Below are 25,527 nucleotides of genomic sequence, written 5' to 3'. Positions count from 1 at the left end.
TGAATTTTGACAGAGTTATGCCCCTTTTTAACTTAGAATTTTTTGGCTAAAGTTTTTGATAAAGTCAAATATCTCTGTTACTTTCAAAGCTTTAGCTTGAAACTTAAAGTATTATTTACTATTAAAGTGTACACCAGATAAAACAATCCCCATAACTCTGATTTGAATTTTGATAGAGTTATGCCCCTTTTTAACTTAGAATTATTTGGTTAAAGTTTTATAAAGGTTTTACTGGCAAAGCTCTAATTCAGAGTCAAGCACTGAGAAAGGTCGAGCGTGCTGTCTTATGGACAGTCCCATTCTGGGTGTCTTTGTCTGGTGACATGTATTTCAAGCAGAGCAATTAACCATATACCTCTGAAAGAGGTAGCTCTGTTGTTTCCCAGACGTGCAATATCAATAGCCTACAGTATTTAATTAATGCAGCTGTTTGCTGCTTATAATTCAGTATTACTTTCTATAATAGAAGTTTGATCATTATCTATCAATACTGAAGCATGGTATTGGGAGACAGCTGTTCTCATAATAAATCCCCTGTCTCTATGTTAATTAAGCATGCATGTATTGAAAATCAAAACAATTTGTATTGATATAGGATTTTGCACCAAACTTTGTCATAGCAAGGACATTTTAATATCAAAGATTTGCACAGAAGTTTCCTTATTTGTCTTTTGCTTTTCATAGGATATTGAATTCTTATCTGTAATTGTCAGTTTGAAAGAAAGAGTAAGGAATAAGGGCACATTGAGTTTGAACCTACATGTACATGTACATGGAACACTACATTGGCACAAAGGTGTATGTAAATGCCTCAGACTCTTGACCCTCATGTAGAAGGTTCATGTTAGCCATCACTTCACATGAGCTTCTAATTCTGGAAAAAGTTAACATAATCATTATCTGTAAGAATTTTATTCTTAACAGTAATGCAAAAGCACATACATTTGAACCAGATGTTAGTGTCAGCTGTTTGAACCAGTAGGAATGGTGTGTGAACATTGACATAATATAACTTTTTATAGTTTAAGACACTTAAATCAAATTTATGGACTAATGTTACCTCTTCAGCCTGAAGATTCAAATGGACAGTTGGATTACCGGTATGATGAGTTTGGATTTAAAGTCGAGGAAGAAGGTATGTATTTATACATCTATCTTTATAAATTTGACATTACAGTTTACTTCTGTTTCTTACTTTAATTTTGTTTTTAGAACTTAATCCCTCCAAGATGTAATGAATAGATGTTTTACAATGGTCTGGGCACAGCAGATCAATACTGTTGTGGCTATGAATGATGAGAAATGTTTGCTTTTTCAAGTTTAGATATGTATTTGTATGCTAAAACTGTCAAGCTTTTCTTTAATTTGAAGATAAAAAATATTTCATCTTTTTTTTTTATTAGCTCACCTGTCACATAGTGACAAGGTGAGCTTTTGTGATCACCCGTCGTCTGTGCGTCCGTCCGTCCGTGCGTGCGTGCATCAACAATTTCTTGTCTGCACGATAGTGGTTTCATTTATGCTTTTATTTTAACCAAACTTGCACACAACTTGTATCACCATAAGATCTCAGTTCATTTCTTGAACTGGCCAGATCCCATTATGGGTTTCAGAGTTATGGCCCCTGAAAGGGCCAAAATTAGCTATTTTGACCTTGTCTGCACAATAGCAGCTTTATTTATGATTTGATTTTTACCAAACTGGCACACAACTTGTATCACCATCAGGTCTTGGTTCCTTTCTTGAACTGGCCAGATTCCATTATTGGTTCTAGAGTTGTGGCCCCTGAAATGGCCAGAATTAGCTATTTTGACCTTGTCTGCACAATAGCAGCTTCATTTATGATTTTATTTTAACCAAACTTGCACTTAACTTGTAACACCACAAGATCTTGGTTCCTTTCTTGAACTGGCGAGATTCATTTATGGGTTCTAGAGTTATGGCCCCTGAAAGGGCCAAAATTAGCTATTTTGACCTTGTCTGCACAATAGCAGCTTCATTTATGATTTGAATTTAATCAACTTGCACAAAACTTGTGTCACCATAAGATCTCAGTTCCTTTCTTGAACCGGCTAGATCCCATAATGGGTTCCAGAGTTATGATCCCTGAAAGGGCCAAAATTAGCTATTTTGACCTTGTCTGCACAATAGCAGCTTCATTTATGATTTGATTTTAACCAAACTTGCACACAACTTTTATCACCACAAGATCTTGGTTCCTTTCTTGAACTGGCCAAATTCCATCATGGATTCCAGAGTTATGGCCCCTTAAAGGTCCAAAATTGGCTATTTTGGCTTTTGCAACTATATAGAGACTTCATTTATGGTTTTATTTGATACAAACTTCCAAAATATCTTCAACAACAATAAATCTTAGATTCCATGACAAATCAGATCCAATCGTAGGTTCCAGAGTTATTTTATATCTGACTACCTCCCCTGATTGTAATCAAAATGGATTTATATCAGTAAGTACTTATAGGACTTATTTGAAATTTCATTATTGTCATTGGTTGGACTGAGACAATCAGGGTAGATAACTATGGACTGATTTTATGTCAAATTACCTCCCTTTATTTCAAATTAAAATGGGTATATCTCGGTAACTAATGAAGATACTGATCTGAAATTTCATTTATGTCAACAGATTTATTTGGCAGAGCCTTCTTTTGTTCACTTACAATATTTTTTTTTTAATTACTTCCCTTTTACGTTACTATAAATAGCTTACTTTTAGTAACTTTTTTATTATTGGCCGTAGGGAAAAACCGAGACCATTTTTCTGTGGTACAACATGGATGGTACCTCCAATTTTTAGGTGCATTTTGACATATCTGTACCTTGTAAGAATTGTTTTTTCTTTTTTGTTAAATTTCTTCCCTTTGTTGTTCCTGTGCTTTGGACTTAAATATTTTTACTGAGGACCTTCTTGTCCTCAAGTGCAATGATAACAGGTGAGCGATATAGGGCCATTATGGCCCTCTTGTTAGCTTACCTGTCACATAGTATGGGTTCCAGAGTTATGGCCCCTGAAGGGCCAAAATTAGCTATTTTGACCTTGTCTGCACAATAGCAGCTTTATTTATGATTTGATTTTTACCAGACTTGCACACAATTTGTATCACCATAAGATCTTGGTTCCTTGTTGAACTGGCCTGGTTCCATTATGGGTTCCAGAGTTATGGCCCCTGAAAGGGCCAAAATTAGCTATTTTGACCTTGTCTGCACAATAGCAGCTTAATTTATGATTTTATTTTAACCAAACTTGCACACAACTTGTATCACCATAAGGTCTTGGTTCCTTTCTTGAACGGGCCAGATCCCTTAATGCGTTCCAGAGTTATGGCCCCTGAAAGGGCCAAAATTAGCTATTTTGACCTTGTCTGCACAATAGCAGCTTCATTTATAGGGGTGACTATTGAGGCCAATTTTGACTATTGCAATACTATTGATATTGCTTAAAAATTATTGCGATACTATTCTATTGCAGGTTACTATTGCGATACTATTGCAATAGTTATCGGCCATCATATTTTATACAGTAAAGCTACCAACTGGCATTGTAACACAGTGTAAGAGACGGCACTGTTTATAATTGCTGTTAACACACATTGAGATGTTTGTATAACTGAAACGGACAGAAATAATTCTAACATTAAATATTTCTTGCCTTCCTTGGCTTCGGAAAAATAAGTAAAACAATAAACCAATGCAAGGTATACTCAAATGAATCGGCCATTTTGTTGCGAATGTCAACATGTTTAATAACCCAAAGCATCAAAAAAGACGAAAATTAACGGATCGGATTAAGGTGTACCAGCACTAAATGAAGGGCCCTACCGAACAGTTTGCTGTATAATACAAGTATATAGCCTTCTTTCTCCATGTCCATAGTACATTTTCTCATCTAAAATTAACAGGTTATTTAAATATATTTAATCAAAGTTTCTAAGAAACTAAATTTATTAATTATCTCACAGACTTCTCAGTCCTTTATGGTAGTTTAATTCCGTGAGGGTAATTATTGTAATGGAGACGTTAACATTTTCCGAGGCGCAAATGAAAGCTGGCTCAGTTTCTTGGTTTATAAATTATAAATTATTTCTGTATTTACAAAAATTTCAAAACTATCGAAACTATCGATTGTTGAAGGAACTATCGGCGATTGTTATTGGATCGTGACTTTTCTATCGATGCATGCTATCGGGACACTTAGTATCGCAATGCATCGATAGTTCGATGTATCGTTACACCCCTATTCATTTATGATTTGACTTTAACCAATCTTGCACACAACTTGTATCACCACAAGATATTGGTTCCTTTCTTGAACCGGCCAGATTCCTTTATGGGTTCCAGAGTTATGGTCCCTGATAGGGCCAGAATTAGTTATTTTGACCTTGTCTGCACAATAGCAGCCTCATTTATGATTTGAATTTAATCAAATTTGCACAAAACTTGTGTCAACATAAGATCTTGGTTCCTTTCTTGAACTGGCCAAATCCTATAATGGGTTCCAGAGTAATGGCCCCTGAAATGGCCAAAATTAGCTATTTTGTTATCAAAATGGATTTATATCAGTAAGTACTTTTAGGACTCATTTGAAATTTAATTATTGCCTTTAGTTGGACTGAGTCAATCAGGAAAGATAACTATGGACTGATTTTATGTTAAATTACCTCCCTTTATTTCAAAATAAAATGGGTATATTTCCATAACTAATGAAGATACTGATCGGAAATTTCATTTATGCTATCAGATTGACTTGGACAGTCAGTGAAGATACATATTGACTGAATTTATGACAAATTACCTCCCTTTATTTTTATGTAAATGAATATACCTTGCAGCTTCTACTGAGATTGGTTTGAAATGTTATTTATGTCTTCCATAGTAAGAAATAGTCATGTTAGATAACTACTGATTGAACGTTTATCAATATGAATACTTTTCTAATGTATTGTTAATTACCTCCCCTGATTTCAATAAAAATGGATTTATCTCAGTAAGTATTTATAGGACTCATTTGAAATTTCATTATTGTCATTAGTTGGACTGAAACAATCAGGCTAGATAACCATGGACTGATTTCATTTCAAATTACCTCCCTTTATTTCAAATTAAAATGGATGTATCTCGGTAACCAATGAAGGTTCTGATTTGAAATGTCATTTATTACCATCAGATTGTCTCAGACAATCAGGGTAGATAACTTTTGACTGAATATATGACAAATTACCTCCCTTTATTTCATGTAAATGAATATACCTTGGCAGAATCTAATGAGATTGGTTTTAAATGTTACTTAAGTATTCTAGGGTAAGAAAAAGTCATGCTAGTACAAAAATGCAACATTTGAGTGTAGGATATTTGAGTGAAGTTGGCCCTGACTAGTATGTGACCCATAGGTCAAAAGTGACTGTTACAACAAAATGTTTATCCTGATGATATTTTATGTGTATGCCTATGTGATCCTCGTCAAAACTTGATCTTTTCATTTAGAGCAATGGTACTCAGGTGAGCGATATAGGGCCATCATGGCCCTCTTGTTCATTTACAGATTAATTAACTGGTTGATTAATTCAATTTTAAGCTAGTAGATCCGTAGATAGCCGTGAAGTGATTACAATTCCATGTGCAACCAAGTACATAGATCTACTTTCTTTTACAATGCTCTTCCATAATTAGACTTGAATTCAGACTTTATATTAACTCTTTGATAGAAATTAATGCTTGAACCTCATAATTATGTATACAATATATAAAGTTTGACAAGGAGCATATATATATTACATAGAGAAATTGATGCTGACAGAGTTCTGTTTATAATGTTGGACAGAGGCACTGCAATGCTTTTGAGCCTGTAGATACCTGGATATACAAATTTATAATAACATACTGTTTCACATATGATAGCTTGAAAATTGTGTTCCAGTAAATTTATACAAAAGGCTGATTTAAGGCATTACTATTTTAAGCAATTTTGAGATAATTTGTGTCTTTAAACATGTCTTGAAAATGATTTATTTCAGTAATATAGTTGTATAGGAATATTTAAAGTTCATGTTTGAAGTTGTTTTTTTTTTAGCTCGACTATGGCGTCGGCGTCACACCTTGGTTGTTTTTGCATGCAAGTACATACAGCTATCATTTAAAGGCATATAGCTTTGAAACTTTTTTTTTTTTTCTAGATCAATAACCAACCTCACTGGGTCAAGTCCCATAACTCTGACATGTATTTTGGGCAAATTATGCCCCCTTTTGGACTTAGAAAATTCTGGTAAATGTTTTACATGCAAGTTACTATCTCCAAAACTAATGCAGATATTGAATTGAAACTTCACATGTGTCTTCCGGGTTATAAAACTAGTTGATAGCAGCAAGTCCCATAACTCTGACCTTCATTTTGGCCAAATTATGTCCCCTTTTGGACTTAGAAAATTCTGGTTAAAGTTTTGCCTGCAAGTACATACAGCTATTACTAAAAGGCCTTGGTTGTTTTTGCATGCAAGTACATACAGCTATCATTTAAAGGCATATAGCTTTGAAACTTATTTTTTTTTTCTAGATCAATAACCAACCTCACTGGGTCAAGTCCCATAACTCTGACATGTATTTTGAGCAAATTATGCTCCCTTTTGGACTTAGAAAATTCTGGTTTAAGTTTTACATGCAAATTACTATCTCCAGAACTAATGCAGATACTGAATTGAAACTTCACATGTGCCTTCGGGTTATAAAACTAGTTGATAGCAGCAAGTCCCATAACTTTTCCTGCTTCTGGGGCAATATTTCTAATAGTGAAGCTTGGCTGTCTTACGGACAGCTCTTGTTTAATCTTAATATTATACTTGAATGCATGAATATGGAATGTTTCAGACGGTCCTGAGGAGAACTCAAGTAAGTTATTGAGCACACCGTTTGTTGAGGATGCCCAGCACAGGTTGAAGTGGGTCGCTTATCTCGAGTTTACACATAATGAAGAGGTGGAGGATTTAACCTGGGATAAGGTTACACATTGTTTCAGTCTAGTTGATCACATTTGTTTTCACAAAAAGCTGCATACTGTTGAATCACAGTGCTTTTTCTGAGTTTTAGAAAGAGGTTAAGCATTTTTCAGGGATAGACATTTATGTTGTATCTTTCTTTATTTGGAAATTAATATTTAACATTTACTAGAAAAAAGTAAAAGAAGCAGATATTGTTATAATGTATGATTTTAAATTGTCCCATCATAATAAATATGCTTAAAATGTGCAGTGTTTTAGCCCTATTCACTGTGACACTGTGCAAGATTCACGCTTAAATGCACATTTGTTGATATTCTTATACTTATCCCCACCCACCTCCAACCACCCACAGTGCTTACCTTTTACACACACTTTGTGCCACTCAGCATTGTCTATTTTACAAGTAAAGAGTGAGTAAATTTTTTAGAAGAAATATGTATACTGAATACCCTAAAATAAAGGCTTTCTGCTCAATAAATTGCTTACTGATTTCCATTGACTTTAAATGCATTACAAGTTGTCTCGCTTTGTATATAAAGAGATTTTATCTTGCTACTTTTGTATTCTGTACAATATGTTGTTTCAATTTTATCAGAAGAAACTCTGGTTTTATTCAGAGATAAATGCTATTAAGACCTTTATGGCAGGTTTGTCTGATTTAGCATAACGGATACCTGGCATTATTTACTAGAAGTTATATACCATCAATGCCAGCAGAAAGAGATGTCTGTGTAATTTGCTGCCCATTTGTATACTATAATAAATTCCTCCACATGCATCTTATATACACTTAATTTCCATCTTAGCACAGAAATATTAACCAGTCCAGAAATGAATTAAGTGTTTTGTCTAAGAAGGTCTAGACAAATACATAGAGGATCTTATTTGAGTTTCTTTTCATATAGAATGTATTAAACAAGTAGAATGAAATAATAAGATATGAGGTTCTGTCAGGAATTTTGTGATTTTTAGTCAACAAGATTAATAAATTCAATGCTGAAAGACACTGTCACAAATGTTAAATTTTTATAACTTGCTAGCTTTTTCTGCTGAAATATCAATTTTTTTTTCTTTAATGTAGACTAAAGCCAATTTAGCCAACCATCAAACATGACCATTATCATGGTTATAACACTGCAGTTAGTGTAATATCAAAAATATTGTGGCATTATTTTATTCCTATGACATCAGACATGTGATAAAAGTAAAATCATTATACATTCTTAAAAAAAAATATTGCAAATAGGAATTTGCATTGTAAATGAAACATCACCAAATCTGGTCTCATAATAGTGAGGTGCTTTTGAAAAAGCAGTGTCCCAAGTGTTTATTGAGAGGTATTATATGCTTTAGTTTTGTTTTCTGATATCAGTATTTATCAGTTCTATTAGTTATATTCCTATACATTACTATAAATTTCTGAAACTGTTGGAATATTTCATCTGAAGAAGGCTTGAAGCCAAACTGTAATGAAAAAGAGAATATTTTTAAAAAAATATTTAGATTTCCATTGCAATCACCATCACAGTGTAATCTATTTCATCAACTTTTATACAGGTGGACAGTCGTTTCCAGAGAACAGAGAAGCTGCGTCAGATGGCAAGAGCGGGTATCCCACACTCCCTCAGGCCTCAAATGTGGATGAGACTGTCTGGAGCCCTTGATAAAAAGAAGAAATCAGACCTTACCTACAAGGACATTGTGAAAGCAAGCGCTAACGATCACCTGATGACCTCCAAACAAATTGAAAAAGTGAGATTTTGTTTTAACCAGATACCAAAAACTTTGTATCAGAGAATGCATATAGATATGAACAATTAAACAGACGTAGTTTTTAAATAAGACTATTTTCTGCAGAAAAAATTGTTTGTAGATCGCACTTTATGGCTTGCCTTGTTATGACCATTTGACACATTTTGACATAATTTTGTTGATTAAAATTTTGTTATTTTAAAACTCATAAAGTAATGCTGATATTGTTTCATCTGTGCTTTAAAATGGCGTGGAAAAATCTTGAGCCAGCCGGAGTCTAGCATATCCTTTACTTAAAATGGTAACTTAGAAAATGAAAATGTATGTTGCTTCTAAGTACATGTAATACTGGCACAATGTAGGTCATACAGAGGAATATGCAAGTTGCACTTTCAGGTGTTATTTTAAGCATGGGCAGGCATCTGAATAGAACCAGTGACCTCCCACAAGTCGGCTAGATGGAGATAATTTACATTTAGTTTTAGATTTGAACATTTCATTGTTAGCTAGGAATAACTTCTGATTCTGTTGTTTACAGGATCTGTTGCGTACAATGCCAAGTAATGCGTGTTACTGTAACATACACAGTACTGGTATACCAAGATTACGCCGCATCCTGCGTGGTTTAGCATGGCTGTTTCCAGACATTGGATACTGTCAGGGTACTGGAGTGGTAAGATTCTCAACATTATATGATCAACTTTTCAGCATTAAAAATTTTGCTGTGTTTGTGAAGCAAACTATACACAAGTGAAATATTCACAGGTTAATGTCAGATATTGCCTTAACCTCAGATCATCAACTTTGGCAAAATTAAAAGTGATCTGCTGTAAATGTCTAATTTAATGCCTACTTTTTTGTCATTAAAGACTTTGTTAGTGATGAAAAAATTGTTAGTGATGAAGCAATCACTTATTAAGTAAAGAGGTAAACTTCAGTCACAAGACTTACGTTTCAGCATAAAATCAGGATTTGTATGCTTTTTACAATGAGTTTTTCATAGAGTTTCTAGAAATGAATTAAACACGTTTCCTGTTAGACAGTATTCTCGTTTACAGATTGCAGCTTCCTTGTTGTTGTTCCTTGAAGAAGAAGACACCTTCTGGATGATGTGTGCCATTATAGAGGACCTTCTCCCTGCGTCATACTATTCTAGTACTCTACTTGGTATTCAGGTTTGTATTGAAGCCCTTAAGCCTACTTGAAGTGAAAAGTAATTAACTCTTCTTTGAGTCAGTACATTTATGCAAGGAATAGGATTCAGTTAAAGGCGTACGCTAGAATTCCCTGTATATGAGATGGGCGAAAATTTTCCCAATAACAGAATTTCTTTAAACTTTGGATATTGAAGGACAATCATCTAAGAAACAAAAAAATGCAATAAAAATCATAGGTCACCGGATTCGAAAAAGAGTTATCTGCCCTTGAAAACGTCATTTTTGGGGGAAATGCCGTTTTCAAGGGCAGATAACTCTTTTTCGATACCGGTGACCTATGATTTTTATTGCATTTTTTTGTTTCTTAGATGATTGTCCTTCAATATCCAAAGTTTAAAGAAATTCTGTTATTGGGAAAATTTTCGCACCAAATTCTAGCATACGTCCTTAACTAAAACGTATTTAACTGTATGTTTTGATAATTTAGATACTTGGTTGATTAAGCCAGATTGAACATGTAGTGTTGAAGAATTTTAACAGTTACCTGATCATTTGTAACATTGCATGGCTGTTCATTTCCTAGGGACAAACATTAAAGCATGTGGGACTATAATCTTACATGCCTGCCTTTGTAAGACAGGGTTTTACCAACACGAGGGTCAGCAGGGAATAAATATATAGAGTGCTAGCAAGAATTCTTACCCTGCTTTTCTTACACGGGCAGACATGTTGGGTCATTTTTGCCTACATTTGCAAAACTTTTGAAATATTCTCAATTATAAAATGGTGCATGTAGTTTATGACACAATGTGTAATGTAGCTTATCTTTCCCTTTAGAAGATTTACTTCAGGGATTTCCCTTTCTTTCTCAGCTAAGTAAGCAAGAAATGCTGACCCAAGACAGGCTTGAATAACAGTGCTAAAATACGCCGGAATAGTGTTGTGTTGATCTCGAGTACTTTAATCTAAACATCGTAACACACAAAGTCATGCTCAAAATGCTGTTGCGTTATAGTGTGAGTTTATGACAGGCACTTTTTGTCTGAACAGTCGTTCCAAAAAAATTATATCCAACATTTCATTACTTTGAAATTTTTTTCCTAACTGGAAAAATTTCATTGACTTATTTGTTTATTACAGGCTGATCAGCGCGTTCTTAGACAGCTTATTACCAGTTACTTACCAGATACAGATCTTGTGCTGAAAGAACATGATATAGGTGTGTTATGTACTTGATTTGTGTGGGATAACCAACATTTGGTATTACAAGTTACTTTTGTAAGGAAGTGGATCCATATAAACAGATGGCAATTTCCCTGCTATTTCTAATTCTCGTCTGTTATTTTGGTATTCCTTGGTTATACATGAAGCACATTAGGAAAGTAGTTTCCCTAACAACTAGAGAATTCCAAAATCACATTTGGAGAAAACATAATCAATTGGAAATTACCTATTGTCATTGGTCCACAACCTTAAATAAATCTTTCAGTCAGATAAGCTGTATTTCCGTCCTGTTTAAAGAACACTGAGTTTGCAAAATTCTTTTATGTTATAAGTATAAAACAAATATTGACACAAATAGGTTTAAACAAATTATAAAGTAGATGTATTTGTCCTGTTGCACAGTTGATGAGCCATTGGTCAGATATCATATAAATATAGGATATGGCCTTACACATACATGTGATAAGTTCAGAATCCCAAAACAGGAGGTTTGCCATTTTTCAGCTGGAGTTGGGGTCTCAAAACTGGAGGTTTTTTATCAACATAAATTAAGCGCGTGGACACATAACTTAGAGGCAAAATCCAACATTTTTGGCCACACAATAATGTATATAAGTCTACACCAGAAGAAACAATCCTCATAACTCTTGATTTGAATTTTGACAGAGTTATGCCACTTTTTAACTTCATTTTTTTTTGTTAAAGTTTTATATAATGTCTAATATCTCTGTTACATTCAAAGCTATTGACTATTATGCCCCTTTTACTGGCAAAGCTTTAATTCAGAGTCAATCACTGAGAAAAGTCGAGCATGCTATCTTACAGAAGCTCCCTCTTGTTCTAACTTTAAACTTTCTTAACAGATTAAATTTGTAGAAACAGTCTCAATTTAGGTCTGAAATGAAGGTGAACATGCATTAACATTATTCTACTCAAGGAATTAAAAAAAAAAACGAAGCTCTAAATTGGTCTGAACACAACTCATAAATTATGTAAATTCCTTACCCCACCCACTTTCGTATAAAAATACTGATGATTTTGACATGAAAAATAGAAAACAGAAATGCATCAACATGTATTTACCATTACCAAAATAATGTAGATTGATGTTATCAAATAAATGAGTGTGTGTTTTCGTCCAATTTTCAATGAAATAAGTCCGATTTAATAGCAAACATTGGAAGAAAATGGCGTAACTCCATAAGGGGAAATAACACTCTTGTTCTAAAAATAGTAATGGGTTGGTTTTTCCAAATATTTATGTGATTTTATTACCGAGCAAAATTTTTCTTTGAATAATCAAAATTCACTTCAGTTGGGAATTATTTCTTATGACTGGGAGTTTTTTGCTTCAAATTGGTAAAAAATGGAGCTTTATTGGCATTGAGAATGGGCAGATATTCAGCCCCGTGAGACAGGTGGAAAAGGCCCTGCTTGTCGAATCCCTTATCAAAACAAACAATTAACAATTCACATGTGAAAAACAACTCTTTCCTCCAGCTACATGTGTGTCAAACATGTATAATACACAGTCGGTGACACTTTGATTTACTGTGTAAACATGTTTGGCACTCCTCGGTAATTATCATCCCAGTCATAATACTGATTTTTTTTATTTTTTATTTTTGAAAAGCGGGAGAAATATGGTTTTGGTCAGGAGACTGGAGGCAAGGTGAAAAAATCGGGATTTTGACCCTCCCGCGCGGGAGATCACATGTATGGCCTTACAACTTTTCATGGATTAGGTTGGGTGGAGTTGTTGGCATTGTTGTGGTTGTGTTTTTACTTGCATCAAATACAAATTTACAGAATATACTGGTTGATTAATTAATAAAAGAACTCAGACATAAGTGATGCACTTAGATTCTTAGGTTGAGATTTTATTTTCTTTTTTTATGTAATTATCAGTCTTGAAAGATTATCAATTTCAAAAGAAACTGAGTACAGACAAACATTTCCTCAGGTTTTAAATTGTTTCGTAAAAAAAAAAAAGACTGTATGGATAAAATTTGACTTTATAAAGTTGTTATATCAAGACCATTTGTTAAAGTGGTCCATAATATTGATAACTCTTAATAAAAAATGTCTAGTTATAAGGGCTGCCCTGACGGAGTGGTTAAGGCGACTGAATCTGAATCACTTGACCCTTCACTCTGTGGGGTTTGATCCCTGATTGGGATTTAACATGTGGCAGGCATCCAGCTTGCTTGTGGATGGTTAGTGGTTCTAACCAGATGCCTCTTCCTGCCTGAAATAATGCCATGTGGAGCACCTGGGATATTTCTCCCCCATTTATAGCTAGAAAGCCATTGGATGACTTAAATTGTGTTGGTGAGACTAAAAACCTAACAAAAACATATAATAAGATATGATAAAAAGCTGTTTTCTACAAATGTTCGTTATTTAATATGAGAAATCCTCATTACTGATACAAAGCAGGAAAAACCTTTGCACTGATAGCCTAGTTATTTATCTAACATAACTGCCACTGCATGTTTGCATGTTGACTGTGCATGTTTTCAGAGTTATCCCTGATAAGCCTGCATTGGTTCCTGACCCTGTTTGCCAGCGTGGTACACATGAAGGTTTTACTGAGACTCTGGGATCTTTTCTTCTATGACGGATCTACTACACTCTTCCAGATGACCATGGGCATGTTAAAAATGAAGGTACTAACACCTGGTTATACTAATCTACTCTTCTACTTATTCCTAACCTGACAATATTTGACTAACTCTTAGAATTAGTATAAAGGTATTAGATATATGTGGGTTGTCACAACAGCAGCACCGCTTATAAACATAAATAATACGCTGACTTTACATGACCTGTGTTCGTATCATTACAAACTGAATCTAAAAATATATTTGATTTGTACTCCGTACAGTGGAAATCTACCTACATCTGAATGAATGTCATGGTGTTCCTGAAATAAATGTTAGTCAACTGTTCTGGTACAATAAGTCCACTTTTGCTAAAAGCTTAACCTTCACTGAGGGCTTACAGATACTGTTCTTCATTTTGTGACGTAGAAATTTTAAAGCTTCACAACCTGAGTGTGGCAAATTCTGAAAACTCTTACCTGTTTCAGTGCAAGGCAGTGTGTAGACAAATTATATCAGACATAGTTAGTTAAAAGAGTCATTCAGAGCTTGTATTGTATCATTATATGTATGGCCATTTTGAATTTTAAGTAAAACTTCTCTTAATATCTTAAACATAGCCATTGAGTGTTCATGCATTTAGAACAAATTTTATTTAAAACTGAAAAGCTTAGCAAGCACTGGTTGAATAAAATGAACTACATTTAGTTTGACTTGTAACTTCTAAAACATTTTAAGGGTCATGTGATAGTTTTAAGAAAGATTGTAGAATTTGGCTTGCAAAAGATTGTAGAATACAGCTTGCAAAAGATTGTAGAATACAGCTTGCATATGATGATCGCATCTCTTAACTGTGCCTGGTGTCTTCACATCTAATAACAGAATAAAAAACTGTTGTGTTATATATTTATTTCTGAGAACATATGCACTAAATGTTCACAAATCCCAGTTGACTTCTTGTACATATGTAATTAGATAACTAAAATATCAGTTTTATTACACAATGTACATTGCAATGTATAATAGGGATATGTTAATAATATGTTTACATTTACAATAGGAGAGTGAGTTGAAGACGTTAGACAACTCTGCCCAGATATTTAATGCACTGTCTGATGTTCCTGGTGATGTACAGGATGTGGATGAGTTAATAGAGGTATGTTTACCATGTGTCTTGAATTAGACATTTATTCTAAACCAAAGTACAATAGTAATTGAGCCGCACCATGAGAAAACCACCATAGTGTATTTGTGACCAGCATGGATCCATGCTGTTTGCTTTCAAAGCCTATTGCAATTAGAGAAACCGTTAGCAAACAGCATGGATCCTGAACAGACTGTGTGGATGCGCAGGCTGGGCTGGATCCATGCTGATCGCAAATGCACTATACTGGTTTTCTCATGGTGCGGCTCAGTTTCTTGGCAAGTATTCATGAAAATTTCAAGTTTGAAATTTAGACTTACACTTTCAAATACTGAATTTTCTTTTTGCTGTGTATTTTGCACATACTTTGATGAAACTCTGCATCAGTGTGCATTTTGCAACTACAGACATTTCAGCAAAATTTCATTGGTATAAATAAGTTACAAAGTTATGGCAAATTGAAGAGTTGAGGTTCTTAAGTTTCAGACTTTAAAAGTTGAGTTGATGATTATGGGCCCAATAGCACACATCAAGCAGTATGAAATTAAATTTTATAGATAGAGGTCGGTGCAATGGAGAGGTTTATATTTAGAATTAAAGAACTCATCTCAGAGAGTTTCTGTCTGATGTAGATTCACTTGCTTCGTATAATAGGTGTCGGCTACTTTTATAAAGGTTATACTGTATTAAGTTTGTATAAGTTACAGAGTTATAAGAAACCTTATGATGGACTCATTAAGGTTGCTAACATCAACTGGCTTTCTGTTTAAGCTTTATCAGAGTTTCAGTTGCTTTACATGATAAATCCACTGTATGGCATATAGAATATCATGTATTCATGTAATGACCCTGTACAGTAAGAAGTCCTGTTCTCCTACAGGTCTTGTATATCTGCAAAAACTCATTAAGTTCAGAATCTTTGAGAGCATGAAGTATTGCAAATTATAAAAAAAAGTACTTTGAAGTTTTATGATTAAGATTATCAGTGTAGCAGAGTCTTGAGTTTCTTAGTGATTACTATAGAAAAAAAGGCCACTTGTAATTACATTTACATATCAGAATAATTTAGGAGAGTTATTATGAATATTACAGCTTTCATACAGAGTATGTGGATCACTGACAGACATTGTTGTAGATACACACAGGCGCAAACATCTTGCCTACATTATGGCAGACCAAGGTGCAATTGTCAATCCAGAATCAGCCAAAAACTTACCAAAACAGGTATATATACATGATTAACATTAATTAACAAATTTTCTTTAACAGACCGAGTAAGCTCACTATTGAGTGATTTGAAATTTAAAACCATTTTTTAAAGAAAGAAAATAATTTACTGTTCTGCTGATTTGGACCAAAATACATAACACAAGTTTTTTGTTTTTTTTCAAAGATTCAGTCGTAGATTATTAGTTCATACAAGATAGAAATTATCAGATTCTGTTCAAAGTTTGCTTCTTTCTAACTTTGTGCAAATGTGTTTGAGTTTCTTTGATTTGTTTTATAGCAATTAAATAAACGACATTTGCGGCGATCAAAGTCACTGATGTCATTGTTACTCTGGGGTGAGAATGACGATGATGAATTTGGTAAAGCAAAGAATATACGGCAGACAGAGCTGCTGGTGGATCTACGAGAAGCCATACTACAAGTGGCACGACACTTCCAGTCTCTCGATCCAAAAAATATTAAAGTGGTATGTGTGTAGTTAATATGAAAGAGGGGGTTGTGGGCTGTAATAGTGTATGAAAGGATAAAGATACAAAGACTGTGAAAGGCTGCAATGATGAAAGATTGTCTAGTGGTTAAGGTGCCAACTGCTTGACCTTAAGGTCATGGGTTGAACTGCGGCTAGGGACACCACACATCATATAACACCAGGTCTGGTATATCTAGAAGTAGACTTAGGAAGAGTGATTCATCTAAGCTTAAAAGATTCATCGCAAGCTGAAATAAATATGTATGATCTAACAGACTGAAAGCAATAGATTTCCTGTTGTTTCAGTACGTTTTATAATATCTTTGAAAACTGTATGAAAGAAGAATTTTCTGGATGTGTCATATTCTACTCTGTACCAGATTGTATTGCAATGAAGTTCACACAATTTAAGAATATGGTGATAACCTCTGTTAAAAGTTGCCTAGACTGAGCAAATAATTCTACAAAGGCAAAGTTAGTTTCTCATTTTATAAAATTCTTTATACATTAACCTCTTCAAAGCAAAACTTCTATATAGCAACCACATTTAAATCTTTCTAGTGGTGTTCGCTTTATAATGGCAAAGCCCTGCTAAAGCCTAATTTGTGATGGTCTGCCAACATTGTTAATTCCAGGATTGCTTTTAGGGGTTATTGCTCAGGAAAATTACTTACTGAACATAAACTTGTTTGAATGCTTGTTTAATTACTTTAACTTATTTCAGAACTTACAAGCAGATTATTCTATGGAGAGCCATGCCAAAGATCTAGAGAACTATGTAAATGTAGCAAGAAATCGACGGAGAAGAGCGAAGGCCCTGCTCGACTTTGAGAGACATGATGACGACGAACTTGGCTTCAGGAAAAATGACATTATTACAGTAAGGTTACTTGTAGTTTCGTCACAGAGTGATATCAGTTATGAAAATTTAGTTTTCTTCTAATGCTTATCTTTTCTGTTTTGTACAATACAGGTAATATTCTTGGGGTGGTAGTAAAAACATATTCATATAATCTATAAGCATACTTGAATGTTGATTTTAGTATAAGTTCCCATTCTTTAATTTACAATTGAAGATACTGTTTCAAAATCACATGAAAATTGAAGCTGGAGAGATTTCGTCCTGCCAGTTCAAACAATGAGAGTGGTTTTTATCCGCTTAACAAAAATCAGCAAGAATGGTTTTGTCTGAGAGTGGTTTAGTACTACACATAGAAGTTTTGTTGGAAGTTTTGTATCTTGGAAACTACTAGAACAAGTGCTGCTGCAGGTTTTCCTCCACCATTAAAATGGGGGAAAGTCAATGTTTGAGTAATGTGTGGCAGTTTGACTTGAAACAAAAACAAACAAAACATTTCTTTGTAGATAATCTCGATGAAGGATGAGCACTGTTGGGTGGGAGAGTTGAATGGTCTGCGAGGCTGGTTCCCCGCAAAGTTTGTAGAGTTACTTGATGAGAGGAGTAAAAGTTACTCCCTTGCTGGTGACGATGGTGTGTCAGAAGCTATTACAGATCTAGTCAGGGGCACGTAAGTCTGCTTTATGATCTTAATTTCACATAGATGTTTGATTTATGGTTGTGTAAAAATGCATATAATTTGATGTGTCTAATAGGGAAAGGTATTCTTATCTTCTTTGCAAGCTGAGAACTTTAGATCTTTCTTAATATTTTAAGACATGAATTGTCAGAATTGGAAACTTGCTAGAAAAGTATGGCATACCATTTTATAAAAGTTTCAAATAATTTTTTGTCGAGCCTGCTTGCGGAAGCAAAGACATTAGTCATCCAAATGGCTGTACAGTGTATGTGTGTGCAACGTTCATCCGTGTGTGCATGCGTTCGTCCGTCCGGATTTGTTTGTCCTGACCATAACTTTGACATGCATGGAGCAATCTTGTTTATATTTGGTATGAATGTTAACCTCAGTGAGACAGAGTGTCATGCGCAAATCCCAGGTTCCTGTCTCAAAGGTCAAGGTCACGGTGGTCAAAGGTCATGTCAGATCTTGACAGCTGGCAGGCTCGACATGTTGTCCATGGGCATCTAGTTTCTTCTAAATTGTAATTAGTTTCAAGGTAATTGCAGCAGTGATTCAGGGACTATATTTCCTTCTATTCCTGTGAAGGTGCAATGAATAATTGATAGGAAGTTATGACTAAAAATCTGTGCAGTTGATTGGAAGTTATAACTAAAAATCTCTTCAATTTTTCAGACTGTGTCCTGCATTGAAGGCAATATTTGAGCATGGTTTGAAGAGACATTCACTGCTGGGTAGTATATGTCATCCATGGCTCTTCATTGAAGAGGTACATATTGTACAGTAAACATCACTTATAAGGAACTCGGATATAAGGAACACTCGGTTATAAGGAACAGTTTTCAATTCCCCGATCTAATTCCTTCTTTATTCAATGTAAAAATCCTCGGTTATAGGGAACTCGGTTATAAAGAACACTTTTTCTAGTCCCAAAGTACGAAATTCAATGGAAAACCCCTCGGTTATAGCGAACAGACATAAAGAATAAAAATTATTGAAAACTGGAAATAAACAGGAGAATCGCTGATGACGTTAGAGTAACGTCGGCACTTTCATGCGCTTTTATGCACATGAATAAACACATATTTAATAATAATTATTTCATTTCTATAATCTTTAGTTTGTTATTTCATGGATATGATAAAACGAGAATAAATAATATCATCATTAACTTATATTTACTCGAGATTATATTTGAGAGCTACATGTATTATGTATTTCATGTTAACAATAGTGAACGAAAATCTGTCGCGGACAGGGTCATGTCATACTATCCTAAATAAATGTGTTAATTACGCGTGATTAACAATGGCAAACAGTCCAGTTTACCAAATTTTCAATTGTAAAAATTATAGCAGGTGCTAAAATGGACAATAGCGAAACTATAGGTATAATTTACACTTTAGACCGTATGTATGGCGCCGTTGTCTATTCGTAATGCACTGTATGTCATAAACACCCTACTTTTAAATTTTAATTGGTAGTCTAATTTAACATTTTTGTATTAATTATTTGAACATTTATTTTATATTAGTATTGATGCTTATTCACATAACATGCTGTCGAGCACGGTAAGAGCTGCAACATATCTTATAATCATAATGTAGTGCTCTCTAAAAAAGAAGATAGGAATAGCCGACAAAAATAAACACAAATCACGTCATTCTTACCGATGTACATTTTGACTTAGTTTAGGTTTAAACGCCGTGTTTCAACACTATTTCAGTCATATAAACGCAGTCAGTTTACCTTACCATCTCTCTAGGAAAGGACCGGTACTGGACTCACAACCTTCTCACATAAAGATTCATGGTCGACCCGGAGCCCTTTTCAAACGTCAGTCAAATAGTGTTCGCTATACAAATTGTGTTTGTTATACAAACCTCGGTTACAAGGAACTAGTTCGCTATACGGATATAAGGAACCTCGGTTATAAGGAACAATTTTCAGAGGTCCCAAGCTGTTCCTTATAAGCGAGGTTTACTGTATTTTGTTTTTCTTTCACAAATTTTGTATGGTCAGCTTTGTAGGCATGGCCTGGAACTGCCAAGGGAAGTATTTGTTGTTACAGTGTGACAAAAGAATTGTGTTTCATTTCCAATCCTTATGCTGTTATGGATGTTATTTCAATGTAAAAGAATTACATCCTTTTAAAAAGCAGCCAATTACCTTATGGAAAGGAGTTAATAACAGGGAGCAGTCCAAACTAGCTGTTGCTAATACATCCTTCTGTGTCATTTTTAGCTCATTTGATTTTTTGAAGAAAAAAATGATAAGATATTGTCATCATTTGATTTGTTCTGGCGTCGGCGTTGCCTGGTTAAGTTTTATGTTTAGGTCAGCTTTTCTCCTAAACTATCAAAGCTATTGCTTTAAAACTTGCAGCACTTGTTCACCATCAATAGCTTACTCTGTAAAGCAAGAAACATAGCACCATCCTGCTTTTTGCAAGAATTATGGCCCCTTTTGGACTTAGAAAATATCATAAAAATACACAGGTTAGACAATATTTCTATTATACAGAGACAAAAAAATCAGATGAGCGTCTGCACCCGCAAGGCGGTGCTTTTGTTATGATCTTTATTATTGTGAAATACATTTTATCGCCAGTGTCTTTAAGCCGCCCTCATACGTTTTATCGCCAGTGTCTTTAAGCCGCCCTCTTTGCTCAGTAGAGAAAACAGAAATCTACGGATCGTAGGGTTTTGAGTTCAAAGCCCTTTGTGGAGGGTATGTTTTCCATGTTGATTTGATAAAAGACATTGTGTCTGAAATCATTTGTCTTTCACCTCTGATTCATGTTGAGCAGTTGGCAGTTACTTGCGGAGAACAGGTTAGTACTGGCATGTAATCCAGGAACACTGGTTAGGTTAACTGCCAGCCGTTACATAACTGAAAAACTGTTGAAAAATGTTATTAAACCCAAAACAAAGTCTTTGTCAGAATTTAATTACAGACTGTCTGCTACTTTAATTTTATGCATATATTTTCAGGCTGCCTCACATGAAGTTGAGAAAGATTTTCAATCAGTATATTCCAGACTTGTACTTTGTAAAACATTCCGGTAAGATTTTCTTTGTTTCGGCAGTGGGGCATTGTATAAAATATAAAGTGGGAACTCTGTGTCTGATTGGTTAAGGTCGCTGACTTGAATCACTTACTTCTCACTGTGTGGGTTCTAAGCCTGCAAGGTATGTAGAGTTATATTAAGTTGAGAAGCTGTTCTGCTGCCTTATGCAAGGACAGTGGTTTACCAATGTACTCGCCAGTGCCTGAAGTTATGCACAAAGGTGCATTCACGGGATCTTTCTCTTCCGTTAAAAGCTGGAAAGGCCCAGTAGCACCTTAATTATGTCAGTTTGAGTTAAAACCCAACAAAAGCTAACAAAGGAAATGAAAAGCAGAAATCTGAATCTGATGCTCATAATAATCATTTATTCATATATAACAATAAATCCAACACAGACAAGCCTGTTGCAAAGCTTTGCAAGCTGATTAATATAAATGTGTTTCTGGCATGTTGTTGGGATAAAGCAAATCTAACAAACTTTTGAGTTGTGGAAAAGGAAGTTCCAAATAAAGTTGTGTTTTTTGTCCAAAAATGAGGTTCTTCCAAGTTCTTGGATTTATTTTGAACTGTGGATTTGACTTTTTTTATTACCACAACTCCACTGGTGTGGTAGATTTCTTTTCTTGCAGTTTCAGTCATTGAAAAAATACATTGATGTTATCGGGTGTGAAGAGAAACTTTTGATCTGATCGGCTGTTTGACACTGTATATGATATATCTAACAAACTCAAGCATAAATGAGGAGTAAATAATGCAGTTAGATTATAAAGATGTTGTAAATCGAAGTAGTCCATGACTATTGTGAGCCAAATGATCACACCAGTATTTTCTTTAAAAGAGACATTTATAGCCTATACATCTAACAACTAAAGATTTTAAAGTAGCACAACTCTAAATGCAGAAAATGTTTTCACCTGTTAGTAATTTTAAAGTAAACACAAAGTGATTAGTTGATATATTATTGGTATTCACTTACATAAACACTACATAAACACTCCTGAAATCTCTAAAATATGCTAAAAAGCTGTCCACTTTTTGTTGTAGAATAGAAGAAATTCAGCTGTACTTTATGACACATAGATCATATGGGAGAATTCCCCTTTGAATAAGCTAAGCATTAGTCTTGAATGTTGTTTTTTGTACACTGCATATATAATATTGTCAAAGTCAATCCGAGTCCAGTTCTGGTCCTAAATTCCAAATCTGTTTGACTAGCTACTGTCTTTAGTCAGGGTACAGTAGGAATCCAGAGAAATTGCACCATTGGGAGAAAAGAACAAATACTTCAAGAAGATTGGTTGTTTCCACTGTGTCCCCGGCATCCAGATGTAGCACTACCATATTACTGTCTACATATGTATTGTTCTTCCCAAAAGAGACAGACATAATTACCTTATAATTCCTTAACAAGGCAACGGTGGTTTGAGCTGTGTCGCGTACAGCATAAAGATTCAGATGAAATACGTAGGTTCCAGGTATCGGTGCAACAAATCGCCCAGTCTCACTGGAGTAAGCACTGCCGTCATTTGTTCTGACACTGTTAAAGACGACTGTTTCAAACATCCCAACTAGTGTTACTGTTTCGTTGATGAAAGCTGAGAAACTAATCTTGAGTCTGGCATTTTGACTGTTAACTTGTGTTTTCAGAATTTCAACTTCCCTCTTCAGATCTTCATATTGATCAGACTTGTGATTAGCTCTGAACATGTTTCGAGAGTTATACCCTCTCCCAACAGCTGTGAATGTTTTCTCGTTACATTTCTGCTTTAAATCTTCAAGTTCTTCCTTCATTAACAGTCTTTCCTGCTTTTCTTGTTGAAATGCTTCAAGAAGTCTCGCTATTTTATTTGTCTCAACTGTTTCATTAGCTGAATTTTCCGTGATCAAGTTAACGGGTAAATCGGGTATCGCTTCAAGTTGTGGAACTGCATTATGGCCACTGTTGATTTTGTAGAAATCTTCTCTCAAAATTGCGACTTCTTCAGCTTGCAGATGATATTTGCTCTCCAAAATACGAACACGTCTGTCTAAACTTTGTATCTTGGTAGTCTGACTTGTGCGTGAAATTGCTGAAGCAAAAGTGATAGCAACAGCAGTTAGTAAAAATATAAGTTTGACATCCATCTTAAAGCACATTTAACTCTACTGTCACTGGTTTCTGTTGGCAAGAATGATTTTGATCGGGGCTGTTTGTGATTTTATAGTACTGTTGTATTAGTATGTCATGACTTCATGTAAGAAAATAGTTAGCATCAGCATGCCCCCTATTATAGGACATCATGCCTACTCATATAATAAGTGACTGTCATTTATGTTTCAAGAAGATGTCATTTGAAGTAATTAAGATAATGTTCAGGCAATTATCCATCAGTCATGTTTTGAAGAAGGAAGTGAAACTGATGCATTATGGGATAAAAGTGCTATATTTAGATTGTGTCCACTTGTCTACGATGGAAATAACAAAACTTTGTGTATTTTTGTCATGAATAATCTTAAGGTTGTAGTGTCTCTTAACAAGGCCATGTTAATACAGAATGGAAATATGTGGAGTCCATCATATCTTCAGTTGTGAAAATCAGAAGCTAAAAAAATTAAGAAATATTTCTGTTAAATTACATCAAAGATGCCTACTGGTAAAAGCTTTATCAAGTATAGCAAGTCACACTTCACAATGACCTTAAGCTGAAGTAGATTTTTGTAAACATGTATTTTAAGAAAGAAAAAAAATTAAGATGTTCTGCAGATCAGATTAAAATATATATGTCCATAGCTTTGAAAATTGAGAAGAAATTCTTGTCTAAAAGTCTTTTGTTTAACCTAAAATAAACTAATCGTTTTCTTCATAGTTTACTTTCTAAATTTAAACCCTTATCATGATGGACACAGTTGATTCTGCCTGTGCGACCAGTGCAGGTCATGATCAGCCTGAACATCCATGCAGTCTGATCATAATCTGCACTGTTTGCCATTCAGTCTGTGTCTTTTTGGTATGCACCCCTTTTAACAGTTAATGGTACTGTCCAAATTGATTTTAAGATAGGCAAGTTCATTATAGAAATTTAGCAGGGTAAGAGTTAACTTCCATAGCAGGATTTCTTTAGAACTTTGTTGCTCCTTTGGTTCTGTTTTATTTAGAGTTTGAAAAAAAACTAATACCAGTTTATTGTAACCTGATAATTATATTTGAGTGAGATCACAGTATAAATGATTTTCCTTCATCTATTTTATAGGTTAGATGAAGATGGAAAGGTGCTAACCCCAGAAGAAATTCTATATCGGGTACGTACTCATGTTTTTTTCCTTCAAAAAGCTTAAGAAGCTATAGAAGTTTAACATATATTCACCTTGAGTCATTTGTATCTAACTACTATCTAGCTAAATTTCGGAAGGTCATTGCTTCTACCAAGGTACATGCCAGTGCAAGAGGTAGATGATGTCTTCCTATGCCATAGAATCTTTGAATGCTGTTATATTGCCTAATCTATGAAACTAAAACTTAAATGTCATTACAGTACATCTTGATAATCATGAATCTTTAATAGAAAGTGTTAGCATTAAAAATGACCAAGGATTTAGACTGCCAAAAACTCAAAGGTATATTATCCCACAGTCTCGAACCTACAGTATCAAAACTTCTGTTATTAAAAGACTTTCTTTTATTGAATGAAACTATAGCACCCCTCTGTAACGCCAGAAGGAGCCATCCAGCTGGCTTACGGAAGGTCGGTGGTTCTACCAAGGTGCCTGCTCGTAATGAAATAATGTATGGAGGGGCACCTGGGGTCTTCCTCCACCATCAAAGCTGGAAAGTCGCCATATGACCTATAATTGTGTCAGTGCGACGTTAAACCCAACACAATAACAATAACAAACCTGGTCTCTGGGACAATATTGAGATAAAAGTCAATTTAAACTTCCCAAATAAAAAAAAAAAAAAAAAAAAAAAACAGACAAAAAAAGCCCAAAAAAAACACAGACAAATTACAATGTATTGACAATATGTTGTTATTTATTGTGTTGTTGACAGGCTGTTCAGGCTGTTAATATCTCCCATGATGCTGTACATGCTCAGATGGATGTCAAGCTACGCTCCCTGATCTGTTGCGGACTCAAGTAAGTTTTTACCTCGTCAGACTTTTCTTAAGTAATCTACAAGATATTGTCAATTGCTTGTAAGCAATTGTGTTGATTAAGATTATTATTAATTTCACTAAGCTAGACTATAGTTATGGTCCTTGACATAGTGAAAAATACACATGAAAAGCTTAAATGTTTATGTTGTATATATTGTAAAAAATATTTCACCTAGAGTCATGAAACCGTGTTCAGT

The 25,527-nt window shown here is 34.6% G+C and overlaps 1 protein-coding gene across 4 annotated transcripts in view; it reads left to right on the top strand.

Annotated features, from left to right (window-relative positions):
- Positions 1–25,527, top strand: part of LOC123564775 (small G protein signaling modulator 3-like) — a 49,525-nt gene that overhangs the window by 9,324 nt on the left and 14,674 nt on the right. For all 4 annotated transcript variants that reach the window (XR_006689035.2, XM_045358586.2, XM_045358585.2 and 1 more), the window contains exons 3-18: positions 1,069–1,135; positions 6,880–7,010; positions 8,568–8,762; positions 9,301–9,435; positions 9,821–9,937; positions 11,060–11,138; positions 13,667–13,812; positions 14,807–14,902; positions 15,983–16,114; positions 16,398–16,586; positions 17,314–17,469; positions 17,955–18,118; positions 18,803–18,896; positions 21,121–21,191; positions 24,428–24,476; positions 25,225–25,310. Coding sequence is in view for 3 of the 4 variants with exons in the window: in XM_045358586.2 (XP_045214521.2) it covers positions 1,069–1,135; positions 6,880–7,010; positions 8,568–8,762; positions 9,301–9,435; positions 9,821–9,937; positions 11,060–11,138; positions 13,667–13,812; positions 14,807–14,902; positions 15,983–16,114; positions 16,398–16,586; positions 17,314–17,469; positions 17,955–18,118; positions 18,803–18,896; positions 21,121–21,191; positions 24,428–24,476; positions 25,225–25,310 (1,907 nt within the window). In the remaining variant the exon portion in view is untranslated. The remainder of the gene's footprint in view (positions 1–1,068; positions 1,136–6,879; positions 7,011–8,567; positions 8,763–9,300; positions 9,436–9,820; positions 9,938–11,059; positions 11,139–13,666; positions 13,813–14,806; positions 14,903–15,982; positions 16,115–16,397; positions 16,587–17,313; positions 17,470–17,954; positions 18,119–18,802; positions 18,897–21,120; positions 21,192–24,427; positions 24,477–25,224; positions 25,311–25,527) is intronic.

This window comes from Mercenaria mercenaria, chromosome 2, assembly GCF_021730395.1.
Source record: "Mercenaria mercenaria strain notata chromosome 2, MADL_Memer_1, whole genome shotgun sequence".
Taxonomy (NCBI): domain Eukaryota; kingdom Metazoa; phylum Mollusca; class Bivalvia; order Venerida; family Veneridae; genus Mercenaria; species Mercenaria mercenaria.
This window is presented reverse-complemented; position numbering and strand designations above follow the sequence as displayed.